The following is a 13296-nucleotide window of genomic DNA, read 5'->3' on the forward strand; positions in this document are numbered from 1 at the left end:
CCGTTATCTCCGGGTTCGGCATTTACTTCTGAGAAACAGGGAGATCGAGAAGACTAGCCAACGTAACAGCTCTTTATTTGAGATAGTGGGTGGCTCTGAAAAGAGCCTTTGATTTCACAGGGGATCCCTATCTCAGATGCGGGTTGGGCTGGGCTTCCGGATGTAGGCCTCACTTGCCCTTTGCCTTGTGGTGGCTCTCGGTCTTCTTAGGGAGCAACACGGCCTGGATGTTAGGCAAGACGCCGCCCTGGGCGATGGTGACCTTGCCCAGCAGCTTGTTCAGCTCCTCGTCGTTGCGGATGGCCAGCTGGAGGTGACGGGGGATGATACGCGTCTTCTTGTTGTCTCGGGCCGCGTTGCCCGCCAGCTCCAGAATTTCCGCGGTCAAGTACTCGAGGACCGCCGCCATGTAGACGGGCGCGCCAGCCCCCACCCGCTCGGCATAGTTGCCTTTGCGCAGTAAGCGGTGTACTCGCCCCACCGGGAACTGAAGGCCAGCGCGCGACGAGCGCGACTTGGCCTTCGCACGGGCTTTGCCTCCTTGCTTGCCACGACCAGACATGACAGCGATACTCACTGCAAAAGACCTCTTGCTTGACGACCCAGAAAGTCGCCGCAAACGGGGCGGCTTCACCCTTTTATAGGCAGGACGGGGATTGTCCACGGAGCACTCTGATTGGCTAAAGCATAGCTTTGTCCCGATGGCCAATAGGCTAGCTCAGCCAGAATCCGCTCATTTACATAACCTCGTCTCCCCGGCTCTGGCGCCGCTGAAAATGCGCCAATCACAACGCAGCGTAATTGGAACCCTAATTTGCATATAGCCTCTATAAGTACAGAGTCGTTTCCGGCAGACCCTGTCCCGGTCCTAGTGTTGCTCTTGCTGCTTGTGGTTGTCCATTGTTGCTTGTTGCTTGTCGCTATGCCTGAGCCAGCGAAGTCCGCTCCGGCTCCTAAGAAGGGCTCCAAGAAGGCCGTCACCAAAGCCCAGAAAAAGGATGGCAAGAAGCGTAAACGCAGCCGCAAGGAGAGCTACTCCATCTACGTGTATAAGGTGTTGAAGCAGGTCCACCCGGACACCGGCATCTCGTCCAAGGCCATGGGCATCATGAACTCGTTCGTCAACGACATCTTCGAGCGCATCGCCGGCGAAGCGTCCCGCCTGGCGCATTACAACAAGCGCTCCACCATCACGTCCCGCGAGATCCAGACGGCCGTACGCCTGCTGCTGCCGGGAGAGCTGGCCAAGCACGCCGTGTCCGAGGGCACCAAGGCGGTCACCAAGTACACCAGCTCCAAGTGAGTCCCTGGCGGGACGCGGCGCTAGCTCGCGCGAGTGGCCGACCTCTTGACTCCAAAGGCTCTTTTCAGAGCCACCTATCTCCTCCCTGAAAGGAGCTGTCATGTGGTGTTCTTTCCCAAGTTTTCTTTTGGCATCTCTTCTAGGTAAGAAAGTCAACAACTTGCCGGGTGCGGTGGCTCACGCTGGTTGAGGTCAGGAGTTCAATAAAATCAACAACTGGACTAAGTACAAGCATCCACGTCTCATCTGTTTAAGCATTGGTGTAGGCATGGTTACGTGGGTTGGTGGACGAGTCTTAACCTACAGATACGCTGGGGGTTGCCAGAGAAGACTGGATCTGAAACTTTAGCTTAGCCTCAGCTGTGAATGTGCTTAGCATTTCTCTAGAAAACAACTTACTGTGTTAATTTTGATGTTTGTGCAAGGTAGAAAGTTGAATGAACAAAGGTACAATATTTTAGTTTTTTAACAGCGATGAAATGGTGGTGGAATTTAATATTTTACATTATGTGCTTCAGAGGTGGATTCTAACAAATAATTCAACGTGTATATATATGGTGCCTAAAAATTTTGAATTTGTGTCCTTGGTTCACAGACACGTGCCTACACTATTTATGTGAAGATTTCTCAGTGAGGTAAATGGAAGCCTCATTTTGATAACCCAGGAATTAACCGGTAATCCTGGTGCCATCTATGCTTTCTGCGTCACATACCCTAAAATCTACTTAGTATTATATGGTAGGATTTTTTCCCCCAAGAATTACTCAGAAAAGCTTGTCCTACTTAAGCATTAGTTTCATACAATGGCAACAAAATCTGCATAATTTTTGAAGCCACAGTTTGAAATGCTTGAGGAGCAGAGAGTCCCAAATACAGCCCCAAGGGAGGTTGATTGGATTTATTCTCAGTGCTTTGGGAGCACTTGTACTACTAGAGGTAGGAAGTGGAATAACAACCTCGTTAGCTTTAAAGATCGTGCTGGTTGCTTTGGGAATCGTAACTCCTTGTCTGGCCACAGTAGAAGCAAGGAAACCAATTAGGGTCTTGCAATGTAGGCTAGAGCAATGATTCTTCTGGTGTGCCAACCAGCATCTATTAAAAATGAACATTCTCAGGTCCCAATAATTTGTGTTAACAAGGTCTTAGGGTGATTGAGGAATTCTAAAGTGAGATAACCACTGGATAGATATGTTGGATTGGAGTGTAGTGATAGTAATGGAGACATAAATGTTGAATTATGTTTTAGAGGTTAAATCAATAGGTCTTGCTGAAGAATAGAATTTAGGTAAGAGTGAAAGCCTTAGATGTTTGCCTTGAGCAATTGGGTAGACAGTGGTGCTGTTAATTGGGTTGGAATACTGGGAGAAGGTATTGGTTGGAGCACTGAAGGCGGAGATCCAGAGTTCTGATTTTTCAGAAGCCATTTGATATGCAAGTTGATAGGTGCAGTTGGCAGTTAGAGAGATGCACCTGGGGCTCAGTGAAAACAATACAAAACTGCCTTTAAGGACTATTTATGAACACAGACCAGTGGGAATGATGGGTATTATTAGCATTTATTTTTGTTTCTGTAACAGTACTGCCACATGTTTTCCAGAAAGTAGATTTTACCCACAGTTATTAGGGTTGGTCTGATTAGTTTAAATGTTGGCTCAATTGCCTTCCCACTGTGGTTTGTTCAGGAATGTAGACCTATCTAATCGGCATTTTAACATTTCAGGAACTGAACTGAGTAAGGGAGTGTAGAGTGCTGTTTTCTTTTGCGAAAGTTGTTTCTTTGCTTTCGAGAAGCAGCATCAGGATGGGGTGGTTTGTGGGTATGAAGGTAAGAATGATTATAGAGAATATGCAGGGGAGGGCACATTGTGGGGGAATCAGAGAACTGAGCCCCTGATGGAGTTAGCCAAGCTTGGAGCTCTGCTGTACATTTGGACTCAAATTATGCCAATTGTCTGACATACTTCAATCGGTTTGAATCTTGAAATATTTCTGGAATATTAACAAATAATTTCCCAGGTTAAAAGAAAAAATGATGATAAACCTTTCATATCGAAAGGTCTCACAGAAGTCAAATAGTATATAAAGACAAATAGAGGTGCTCAAAGGACACATTTGGACCAAATATCCAAGTGCTAAAATCAATATTTGACTAAGGCCCAAAATTAATATTACCATTATAAAAGGAATGGCAGAGATAAAAATGTGAAATTTTATTTAAAAATTTAAACCATGTAAATCTATTTAAAAAAGTTTAGTAGTTGTTTTAGTTTCCTAGAGGTACCATAACAAAGTCCATCAACTATATGGCTCAAAACAACAGAAATTTATTTTCTTATGGTTCTAGAGGCTAGAAGTCTGAAATCAAGGTGTTTGCTGGGCCATGTTCTCTCCAAAGCCACTAGGGCTTTTCTTGTCTTTCAGTGTCTGGTAGCCCCAGTTCTTCCTTGGTTTGAGGCATCACAACTGTAATCTCTGCCACAGTCTTCTTCCTGTGTTTCTCTATGTTTTATTATAAGAATACCAATTATATTAGATTAGGGCCTGCCCTAATGACCTCATTTTTAACTTGATTACATCTATAAAGACCCTGTTCCAAATAAGGCAAAATTGTAAGGCATTGGGGGTTAGACTTCAGCTTGTTATTTGTAGACACAATTCAACTCATAACAGTCAACAGCTTCAGTAGGCTGAATATGGCCCCTAAGTATGTCCACATTCTAATCCCCAGAACCTGTGAATGTTACCTTACATGGCCAAAGGGGACTCTGCAGATGTGATTCTGGGATTGAGAGAGAATCCTGGATTACATGGGTAGACCCCAAGTATAAACACCAAAGTTTTTATAAGAGAAAGGCAAGGTCAAGGGAAGAAGAGGGCAATAAAAACAGAGATTTGAAAATGGTAGGATGCTGACTTTGAAGATGTAGGAAAGGACAATAAAATCAGAAAAACCCCTCTAGAAGCTGGAAAAGAGATGGAAACAGACTCTCCATTAGAGCCTCTAAAGGGAGCACAGTCTTGATTTCTAGGTAGTGAGACCGATTTTGTACTTCTGACATCCAGAATTGTAAGAGAATAAAGAAGTGTTTTAAACCACCAAGTGTGTAGTAATTTGTTACAGCAACCACAGGTAAGTAGTAAAGTAGCTATACAGGATTTTTTTTGACAGTTGGAGAAATTTGAATATACATTGTATATTAGTTACTGTCATTATTGAATCAATATTTGTTGGGTGTTATGATGGTATTACAGCTTTTTTCCTTGTCCCATACAGAAGAAACAGTTTTCTCCTTGTCCACTACAGAAGGAAAAAATATTTTTAAGGCCAAGTAGTTTTAACAATACAAGCTGCTGGGTACTCGCTGGAGGACATTCTATAATTAGCAGGCCTGGTTTCTTGCAATCCTTGAGCATCTTTCCTCCTTCTTATCTTTATCCATAAGATGCTACAATACCAAACTGCAACTATGGGGAATTGTAGGTATCAACACCTGAGTAAACAGGTCTACCATCTATAACACAACTAAAAAGCAACCTTTTGTAGTATTTTATTCTGATGGTATTTAACGTCTTAAAACTGAACAATACAGTACACGTTTATTCAGTGTACTGGAAGGAATACCAAGGTGAGGTAAAAGGGCTGTTTAAACTAAAAATCGCTTTAACCACAGAATTGAAATACCCAGGTACAGAAAAAAACGTTTACTATGGGTCTTGAGGCATGGTCTCGAGAATATTGCCTTATCATATCCATACAAATATTTATTTTAGGTTATTACAAAGTTTGAAAACGATATAAATTGCTGTTACTTAACAGTATTGCACAAATCTAATTCCTTTAGCTAATTAACCCCTGCTTCACGCTTTCACTCTCAGTTCTTGTGAAGTTTTTATTTATCAGTATGTGCTGCATACGGTTTATTTTGGGACAGGCAAAATCTGGGCACACAAACATACACTTTTAAGCTAGCTCTCGACCGACCTACAGAATATGGCTCCACCTAGTGTTCGTTCCCGTCATCCGAAGAATGGCGGATATTAACTAAGGAAAGAAATGGGTAGCTGTTGAGGAAAGGAGCTTAGAAGGAATTGAGAGAAGCAACAGGAAAACAGCTCCTTTCAGGGAGGAGATAGGTGGCTCTGAAAAGAGCCTTTGGAGTCAAGAGGTCGGCCACTCGCACGAGCTAGCGCCGCGTCCCGCCAGGGACTCACTTGGAGCTGGTGTACTTGGTGACCGCCTTGGTGCCCTCGGACACGGCGTGCTTGGCCAGCTCTCCCGGCAGCAGCAGGCGTACGGCCGTCTGGATCTCGCGGGACGTGATGGTGGAGCGCTTGTTGTAATGCGCCAGGCGGGACGCTTCGCCGGCGATGCGCTCGAAGATGTCGTTGACGAACGAGTTCATGATGCCCATGGCCTTGGACGAGATGCCGGTGTCCGGGTGGACCTGCTTCAACACCTTATACACGTAGATGGAGTAGCTCTCCTTGCGGCTGCGTTTACGCTTCTTGCCATCCTTTTTCTGGGCTTTGGTGACGGCCTTCTTGGAGCCCTTCTTAGGAGCCGGAGCGGACTTCGCTGGCTCAGGCATAGCGACAAGCAACAAGCAACAATGGACAACCACAAGCAGCAAGAGCAACACTAGGACCGGGACAGGGTCTGCCGGAAACGACTCTGTACTTATAGAGGCTATATGCAAATTAGGGTTCCAATTACGCTGCGTTGTGATTGGCGCATTTTCAGCGGCGCCAGAGCCGGGGAGACGAGGTTATGTAAATGAGCGGATTCTGGCTGAGCTAGCCTATTGGCCATCGGGACAAAGCTATGCTTTAGCCAATCAGAGTGCTCCGTGGACAATCCCCGTCCTGCCTATAAAAGGGTGAAGCCGCCCCGTTTGCGGCGACTTTCTGGGTCGTCAAGCAAGAGGTCTTTTGCAGTGAGTATCGCTGTCATGTCTGGTCGTGGCAAGCAAGGAGGCAAAGCCCGTGCGAAGGCCAAGTCGCGCTCGTCGCGCGCTGGCCTTCAGTTCCCGGTGGGGCGAGTACACCGCTTACTGCGCAAAGGCAACTATGCCGAGCGGGTGGGGGCTGGCGCGCCCGTCTACATGGCGGCGGTCCTCGAGTACTTGACCGCGGAAATTCTGGAGCTGGCGGGCAACGCGGCCCGAGACAACAAGAAGACGCGTATCATCCCCCGTCACCTCCAGCTGGCCATCCGCAACGACGAGGAGCTGAACAAGCTGCTGGGCAAGGTCACCATCGCCCAGGGCGGCGTCTTGCCTAACATCCAGGCCGTGTTGCTCCCTAAGAAGACCGAGAGCCACCACAAGGCAAAGGGCAAGTGAGGCCTACATCCGGAAGCCCAGCCCAACCCGCATCTGAGATAGGGATCCCCTGTGAAATCAAAGGCTCTTTTCAGAGCCACCCACTATCTCAAATAAAGAGCTGTTACGTTGGCTAGTCTTCTCGATCTCCCTGTTTCTCAGAAGTAAATGCCGAACCCGGAGATAACGGGAGCTGTGGGGGCGGGACCACTTGCCCCCTGCTCCCAGCCGCTTCTCACCTCGGGTCTCGACACCTCACTACCTTTGAGTCCTAAGTCTTAAGACTTAGTAGCGCAGGTGGAGGTCCCAAACACCTAGGGCGCCCGCGGGCGGCTCGGTCATGAGCATTAGCGCCGGCACCTGATGTCAAGCCCTCAGCTGATCCCGCAGGCCTTTGCCGACACTTAGATGAGCTCTAGTGCTGGGGGTGGGGGTGCGTGCTCGCCATCACCAGCACACTGCCCAGCCCCCGTCGAGAGGGGAGTGCGGGGGAACTGGGTCTTGGTTTAACGGCTGGCTTAGTATCCGCCCCCCCACACCCCCTTAAGCGCTTTCGCAGCAGAGACACAGGTTCCCCTCTTAGGCTTTCGGAGGCGGGATCTTGCGCCGTGGAGGCGGGCAACCCTCCCATCAGAAAAGCGCCGAACAGGCAGAAGACGATCCGCCAAGAAGCAACCGGGGTCGGGGGACACAGAGGGAAGGTCGAGGTTCAATTTGGGAGCTACGCAGCGAAGAAAGGAAAAGGGGTACGGTGGCGAGCGTGTTCTAAGGAGGTGAAGGGCTGGGTAGGAACAATGTGATAAAGCTGCAATCGAAAATGACTTTACTCCTGAAAGAATGAGGAAAAAACAAGGTTGGAAAACTGTTGGCCAACCGCAAAGCAGAAAGGGGGGCGGGTAGGCGGGGTTAGAAAGCATTCTGCCCAAGCCAACCGGTGACTCTAGGACAGGAAACGTCACAGCCAATGGACAGCCAGCGCGGGACTTTCAATTACTGTCCCGCCCAATCGGGAAAAGACTGTGCCTATAAAGACTGCTTGCCGCGCGGGCCGAGATCCCGTTTGTCCCCCTGCCGCAGCGTCGGTAAGCTCGCGTTTTGTTTCGCTATGGCCCGTACAAAGCAGACTGCCCGTAAGTCGACCGGTGGCAAGGCCCCGAGGAAGCAGCTGGCCACCAAGGCGGCCCGCAAGAGCGCGCCGGCCACGGGCGGCGTGAAGAAGCCGCACCGCTACCGGCCGGGCACCGTGGCCCTGCGGGAGATCCGGCGCTACCAGAAATCCACCGAGCTGCTGATCCGCAAGTTGCCCTTCCAGCGGCTGGTGCGCGAGATCGCGCAGGACTTTAAGACGGACCTGCGCTTCCAGAGCTCGGCCGTGATGGCGCTGCAGGAGGCGAGCGAGGCCTACCTGGTGGGGTTGTTCGAAGATACGAACCTGTGTGCCATCCACGCCAAGCGAGTGACCATCATGCCCAAGGACATCCAGCTGGCTCGCCGCATCCGTGGGGAGCGGGCTTAAGGAGTGCGCGCTCGGTTCGAGGTTCCATCGTATCCAAAGGCTCTTTTCAGAGCCACCCACAGCAGCACTGGGAAGGAGCTGTATCGTTTGCCCCCTGCCGGCACTAGAACGGGAAAAGCATTAACTAGTTAGGATCCCGGCAAAGAGTGGGGGCCAGGTGTCCGGTCCAGTTCAGTCCCTTCCCGCGGTGCCATTTCGAGATTTAGCGGAGTTGGGTCAACCTGCTTATCTGGGCTGGCAAGGTTGCCGCTGCTTTCCTGGGCGTGGCCGGGACACGCAGTTTTGCACCATCGCGGCGGCCACTGGCCCTCCCGCAGCGGCCGGCTTGCGCGTTTCCGCGGTCCGGCTCTTCTGGGGCGTCTTTTGCTCCGTGATGGCGGCCCAGAATTGGAATTTGCCCGGCGGGGGTGGGGGTGGGGATGGGCTGGTGGTGGCGAGAAGGGCGTCCGAGGGGAGAATGAGCTGAGGCCGGGAGTCACTAGGGGACGCTCGGGACTCGCAGTCCCGGGCGCGGCTGGGCTGGGCTGGGTTGGCCTTTTCCCGGAGCCGAGAGCGGCGCGCCGGTTGGCCCGCGCCCGCGCCCTCCGCTCCCGCCGAAACGCTTCACCAGGCGCGGCCCTAGGGCTAGGGAGGGAAGTCATCAGCTGAGTCTCGCTTGCCTTTTTTGGAGGATAGTAAAAGAATCAGAGACGTGAGCTCTGTGTGCATATTCAAGATGTGATCCAGCACTAGGCTCTGAGTTGAAGTTACTGGGCAGCAATGAACCAACGGAAGGCAGAATGTGTCCCTCTTCTACCCGCATCTGAGCGCCCCAAGAGCTGTGAGACCAGACCTGAAGCTGGGTTAGGGAAACAATTCCTAGACCAGGTGAGAGTGGAAGTCTGAGGCCTCTTGGTCTCTTTTAGGACTGAGTCTGTTGAAGGGGAGTGGGACAGTATATTGCAGAGCTCATACTACACAAGACTTGTAACCTTTATCATTGTTTATTTGTACCTGGAAATGGCCAGAGTTTGCTTTTGTTTTGTGTCAGCACAGTTATAGGGAAAAGCATTCCAAGACTGGAGAATTCCCAGAGGGGAGTAGAAACTGAAGCAGATACACTTTTGAAAAGTTTTTTGCCCTTCAAAAGGAGTGTGAAAAAAAGGGAGAGGCAGTGTGGACTGTGGCCATTCCCGACATGAGGTGCCACGGTTTTTAGTTCCAGTCTCACAGGGATTTTCAGAATATAAACGCTGTAATTGGGCTGAATTCTGCTCCTACCTCCCTCCTCAAGCCCAAATTCATATGTTGAAGCCCTATCCCCAGTACCTCAGAAGGTGACTGTATTTGGAGACAGGACCTTTAAAGAGGTAATTAAGGCATGATTACTGGCAAGGCTGAGGCAGGAGGATTTCTTGAGGCTGGGAGTTCCAGACCAGTCTGGGCAACATAGCAAGACCCATGTCTCTACAAAAAACAAATTAAGTTAAAATGTGGTAATTAAGTTAAATTAACAAGTTAAGTGACTAATTAATTAACAAGTTAAGTTAAAATGTCGTTAGGGTGGCCCCAATCCAAGATGACTGGTGTTCTTATAAAGAGACTATTAGAACATAGATTTAATAAGATTTGGTGATTTAGTCATTTGGAGAACGTAAGAGAGAAAGGACCTTCTGGCCTGAGGAGCTAGGAGTTGATGGTAGATATCACTAAGATGGAGAATGCAGGGAGAAGAAATTGCTGTTGAACCAAGAAGATGTATATAGGCCCTCCTGACGTTAAAATTGAGGTTCCTGTTATCCACCTAGAACACATCCAGCAGGAGCTAGGAATATTAATCTATTTAATAAAGGGGCTCAGCTGCAGAGTCTTGTGGGAAAGCCTTCAGCAGAGAAAGAAGGATGATCAAAAGCAGGGAATTAGATGAGATCTACCCAGGGGCTAGGGAGAAGGAGAAAGGACTGAGGCAGGCATGCTGAACGAGCAGGAACATTGCGGGAGTTGGTAGAATAGGAGAACACCAAGAGTAAGAAGGATAGCTGGAGAGGGATGGGGACCACCAGGAAAGAGTATGTCCCAAGGAGGCAACAGTGATATCGACAGGGCTATATTGTGCACCAAAGTTCAGAAATAATGTTAATTAAGCTCAGTGACTGCTGACAATACTTTATATTTCATAACTTTTAATCACCACGATAAGCCTGCAAGGCAGGTAGATGTTTTGTCATCCTCACTTTATAGCCTAGGAGCTTTGAGTATTTTGCCCATGTTCCCACAACTATTAAGTGCCAGGGCCAGAGATTTTGTCCACTGTGCAAGGACTCCAAAGTTCATATGTTTAAGCAGAAAACTCCAAGTGAAGGCCGGGCAAGGTGGTGACTCACACCTGTAATCCTAGCACTCTTATTCTGAGTGGCCAAGGTGGGAGAGTCACTTGAGGCCAGGAGTTTGAGATCAGCCTGAGCAAGAGCGAGACCCCCATCTCTACTAAAAATAGAAAAAATTAGCCAGGGGTGGTGGCGCATGCCTGTAGTCCCGGCTACACAGGATGCTGAGACAGGAAGATCCCTTGAGCCCAGGAGTTTGAGGTTGCTGTGAGCTAAGGATGATGCCTTGGTACGCTAGCGCAGGTGACAGAGTGAGACTCTGTCTCAAAAAAAAAAAAAAAAGAAAGAAAGAAAAGAAAAAGAAAACACTAAGTGAAGAGTTCATACAGGAAGCTCAGAGGGGAAGTCACACAGGAGGCACATGATACACAGGGTTGTGGGCTTCACTGCTTCAATGCTCTCTTCTCTACCCACTTACCCCCTCCCCGACGACTCCACTATCATCAAGTAGAGAAAAACATCCACCCTGTGCCAGAACTAACTTGTCACTCCAATGCTTTAAAACCTTTCCATGCTCTCCACACCTTTACCTTCAGAATAAAATCCATATCCACATGTCATAGTCAGCACAGAGAAGCAGAAACTAAGTGCAAAGCCACAAGCTTTAGTTAGAGCCCTGGTTCTGCCTCTTACTACCTGTGTGACTTGGGCAGATGTTTAATCTCACCAGGCCTCAGTTCATCTGTGAAATGGAATAATGGTACCTGCCTGATGGTGTTGTTTGGAGACAGCTAAAAAACTAGTTCCCGTAAAGTGGCAAGTATAGCATCTGATCCAAAATGAACAGTAGTAAAAATTTAATGTTATCTATTCAAAAAAATTAATAAAAGTAAACCTTCTTGCAACCTCTAAACTGTAAACCTCCCCTGGCTTTTGACTGGATGTTCACTAGCTATTCCCCTAGTTACACAAGTTTGTTCTGACCTTGCCCGATGTCTGCAATTCCAACTATGCTTATGACTTGGCAAAGCTTTTTTTCTGTCCAAATATCTTCCCATCCTTCATAGGCATGCTGTCTTCAGGATTCAGCCCTATGAAACTTTCCTCTTGTGTCCCACCACATCGGCCACCGCCACCATCATCCCTACTGTTCCTTCTCAGGCCAAGAGACAGCATTCTTCTCGGGTTCTAACAAACATACCCTTTTCCTGTTTTAGCGGTTCCCCAGGATTAATTGATCCTTCCAGTTCCCCCGCCAGATTCTAAGTTCCATCAGGGTGGGTGTTTTGCCTTGTTCCTCTCTGTAAATTGGCATCCTGAGGGTGCCTGGAGCACAAGAGAGGGGCAGGAAATGCCTGTTGAGGGACCTGATTCCACTGGCCTCTGAATTCTCATTCAAAGGGCACAGTACCCAGGCCCCTCCCAGCTCTCGGAATTCTCAGGAATTTCCAGGCCAGGAGCTGGTATAACCTGAACTTTAGAAGGAATTTCCAGATTGGCCCCAAAAGAGGGAGCAGGTAGGTGCCCTGGGCTGTACCCCTTGCCCACAAATGGCTAAAGTCTACCATTGGCCTGCTTCTGGTGGCCTTCACTGAGGGCAGAGTTCCCCACTAGCAACCCCCTCAATGGGATCAGTGCTTGAAAGGCGATGCTTTAAGGAGGGGTATGTATTTGTGGTAGACTGAATAATAGCTCCCCCAAAGATATCCATGCCCCAATCCCTAGAATTTGTGAATGTTACCGTATAGGCAAAGGGACTTTGCAGATATGAACACATTAAGGACCTTGAGATGGAGAGCTTGTCTTAAATTATCAAGAAGGGCGCTAAATGTAATCACATGAGTCTTTAGAGGGAGATCAGAGGACCAATGAGAAAGAAGTTGGTGTTGACAGAAACAGAGATTAGAGTGATGTGGCCAGGGGTCAAAAAATGCCAGTTTCAAGAAGCTAGAAGAGTGAAGAAGCTGCCCCTGGAGCCTCCAGAATGAAACAGTCCCTCACACGCTTGTTTTAGCCCCTTAAGATTCATTTTGGGCTTCTGACCTCCAGAACTATAAGAGAATAAATTTGCTTTAAGCCATTAAGTTTGTGGTAATTTATGAAAGCAGCAGTAGAAACTAATACACCATTCTTACACTCCCAGAAGACACTAGGTTCTTTTTATTTGGGGGAGGGAGATTTGAGTGTGATCAGGAGCAGAGTCTAAGGTGTACTTGGAGGGAAGAAGGGAAAGAAGGAAGAGGGCAGCAGAAGAGAAAAGGGATCAGGAATGGGAGACTCAGGGCCCCACATGAACCTTTCCTTGCTGCAGACTAGCTCCTTCATGGGCCTCACCAGCCTCCCTGACCTGCTCAGCCCAGAGTTTCTGGAGGCATCTCCTGTCTTTGCAAGTGGCACTGAGCTCTCCTAGACGAGGGTTGGCCTCCCTCACCATGGCTCTCTGCAGAGCTCCCGGAGGCCACCTGGAGCAGGAAGGCCACAGGCTGGCTTCACTGTGGGCCTATGGCAATAGTGGCAAGCCCTGCTTGCTCTTGAGGAAAGCTCACACCCAGATTGCTGCTAGGACACTGTATGGGTTGAGCATCCCTAATCTGAAAATCTGAAATCCAAAATGCTCCAAAATCTGAAAATGTTTGAGTGCCGACATGATGCCACAAGTGGAAAATTCCACACCTGACTTCATGTGAGTGGTTGTCATCAAAATGCAGGCACACAACACGCAGTTTACTCATCATCCCCAAGGGAAAAAAGGCCCTCCCAGTTCTCACCCACCCAGATCCCTCAGGCAAGCACACCCACAAAGGACAATAAAACTGCAGAAAGGCAGGCCTGACACCAACTGCAGGTTCT

The 13296-nt window shown here is 48.8% G+C and overlaps 5 protein-coding genes across 5 annotated transcripts; 3 read left to right on the plus strand and 2 right to left on the minus strand.

Annotated features, from left to right (window-relative positions):
• Positions 1 to 51: 51 nt before the first annotated feature.
• LOC123633895 (histone H2A type 2-A) lies at positions 52 to 833 on the minus strand. Its single transcript, XM_045544902.1, has one exon. The coding sequence runs from the start codon at positions 560 to 562 to the stop codon at positions 170 to 172; it is 393 nt and encodes a 130-aa protein (XP_045400858.1). The 5' UTR covers positions 563 to 833; the 3' UTR covers positions 52 to 169.
• Positions 834 to 906: 73 nt separating this feature from the next.
• On the plus strand, positions 907 to 1528 carry LOC123633899 (histone H2B type 2-E). The gene has a single exon (XM_045544905.1). It carries the CDS (start codon positions 923 to 925, stop codon positions 1301 to 1303), a length of 381 nt encoding a protein of 126 aa, XP_045400861.1. The 5' UTR covers positions 907 to 922; the 3' UTR covers positions 1304 to 1528.
• A 2083-nt stretch (positions 1529 to 3611) lies between these two features.
• Positions 3612 to 5908, minus strand: LOC123633898 (histone H2B type 2-E). Its single transcript, XM_045544904.1, has one exon. The coding sequence runs from the start codon at positions 5890 to 5892 to the stop codon at positions 5512 to 5514; it is 381 nt and encodes a 126-aa protein (XP_045400860.1). The 5' UTR covers positions 5893 to 5908; the 3' UTR covers positions 3612 to 5511.
• A 71-nt stretch (positions 5909 to 5979) lies between these two features.
• Positions 5980 to 6763, plus strand: LOC123633901 (histone H2A type 2-A). Its single transcript, XM_045544908.1, has one exon. It carries the CDS (start codon positions 6253 to 6255, stop codon positions 6643 to 6645), a length of 393 nt encoding a protein of 130 aa, XP_045400864.1. The 5' UTR covers positions 5980 to 6252; the 3' UTR covers positions 6646 to 6763.
• A 102-nt stretch (positions 6764 to 6865) lies between these two features.
• LOC123633900 (histone H3-like) lies at positions 6866 to 8590 on the plus strand. Its single transcript, XM_045544906.1, has one exon. It carries the CDS (start codon positions 7589 to 7591, stop codon positions 8138 to 8140), a length of 552 nt encoding a protein of 183 aa, XP_045400862.1. The 5' UTR covers positions 6866 to 7588; the 3' UTR covers positions 8141 to 8590.
• Positions 8591 to 13296: the final 4706 nt, after the last annotated feature.

Source organism: Lemur catta, chromosome 3, assembly GCF_020740605.2.
Source record: "Lemur catta isolate mLemCat1 chromosome 3, mLemCat1.pri, whole genome shotgun sequence".
Lineage (NCBI taxonomy): Eukaryota > Metazoa > Chordata > Mammalia > Primates > Lemuridae > Lemur > Lemur catta.

Excerpts from the sequence above, each read along its gene's own strand:
- LOC123633899 (XM_045544905.1), top strand. The coding sequence starts at position 923 with ATGCCTGAGCCAGCGAAGTCCGCTCCGGCTCCTAAGAAGGGCTCCAAG.
- LOC123633901 (XM_045544908.1), top strand. The coding sequence starts at position 6,253 with ATGTCTGGTCGTGGCAAGCAAGGAGGCAAAGCCCGTGCGAAGGCCAAG.
- LOC123633900 (XM_045544906.1), top strand. The coding sequence starts at position 7,589 with ATGGACAGCCAGCGCGGGACTTTCAATTACTGTCCCGCCCAATCGGGA.
- LOC123633898 (XM_045544904.1), bottom strand. The coding sequence starts at position 5,892 with ATGCCTGAGCCAGCGAAGTCCGCTCCGGCTCCTAAGAAGGGCTCCAAG.
- LOC123633895 (XM_045544902.1), bottom strand. The coding sequence starts at position 562 with ATGTCTGGTCGTGGCAAGCAAGGAGGCAAAGCCCGTGCGAAGGCCAAG.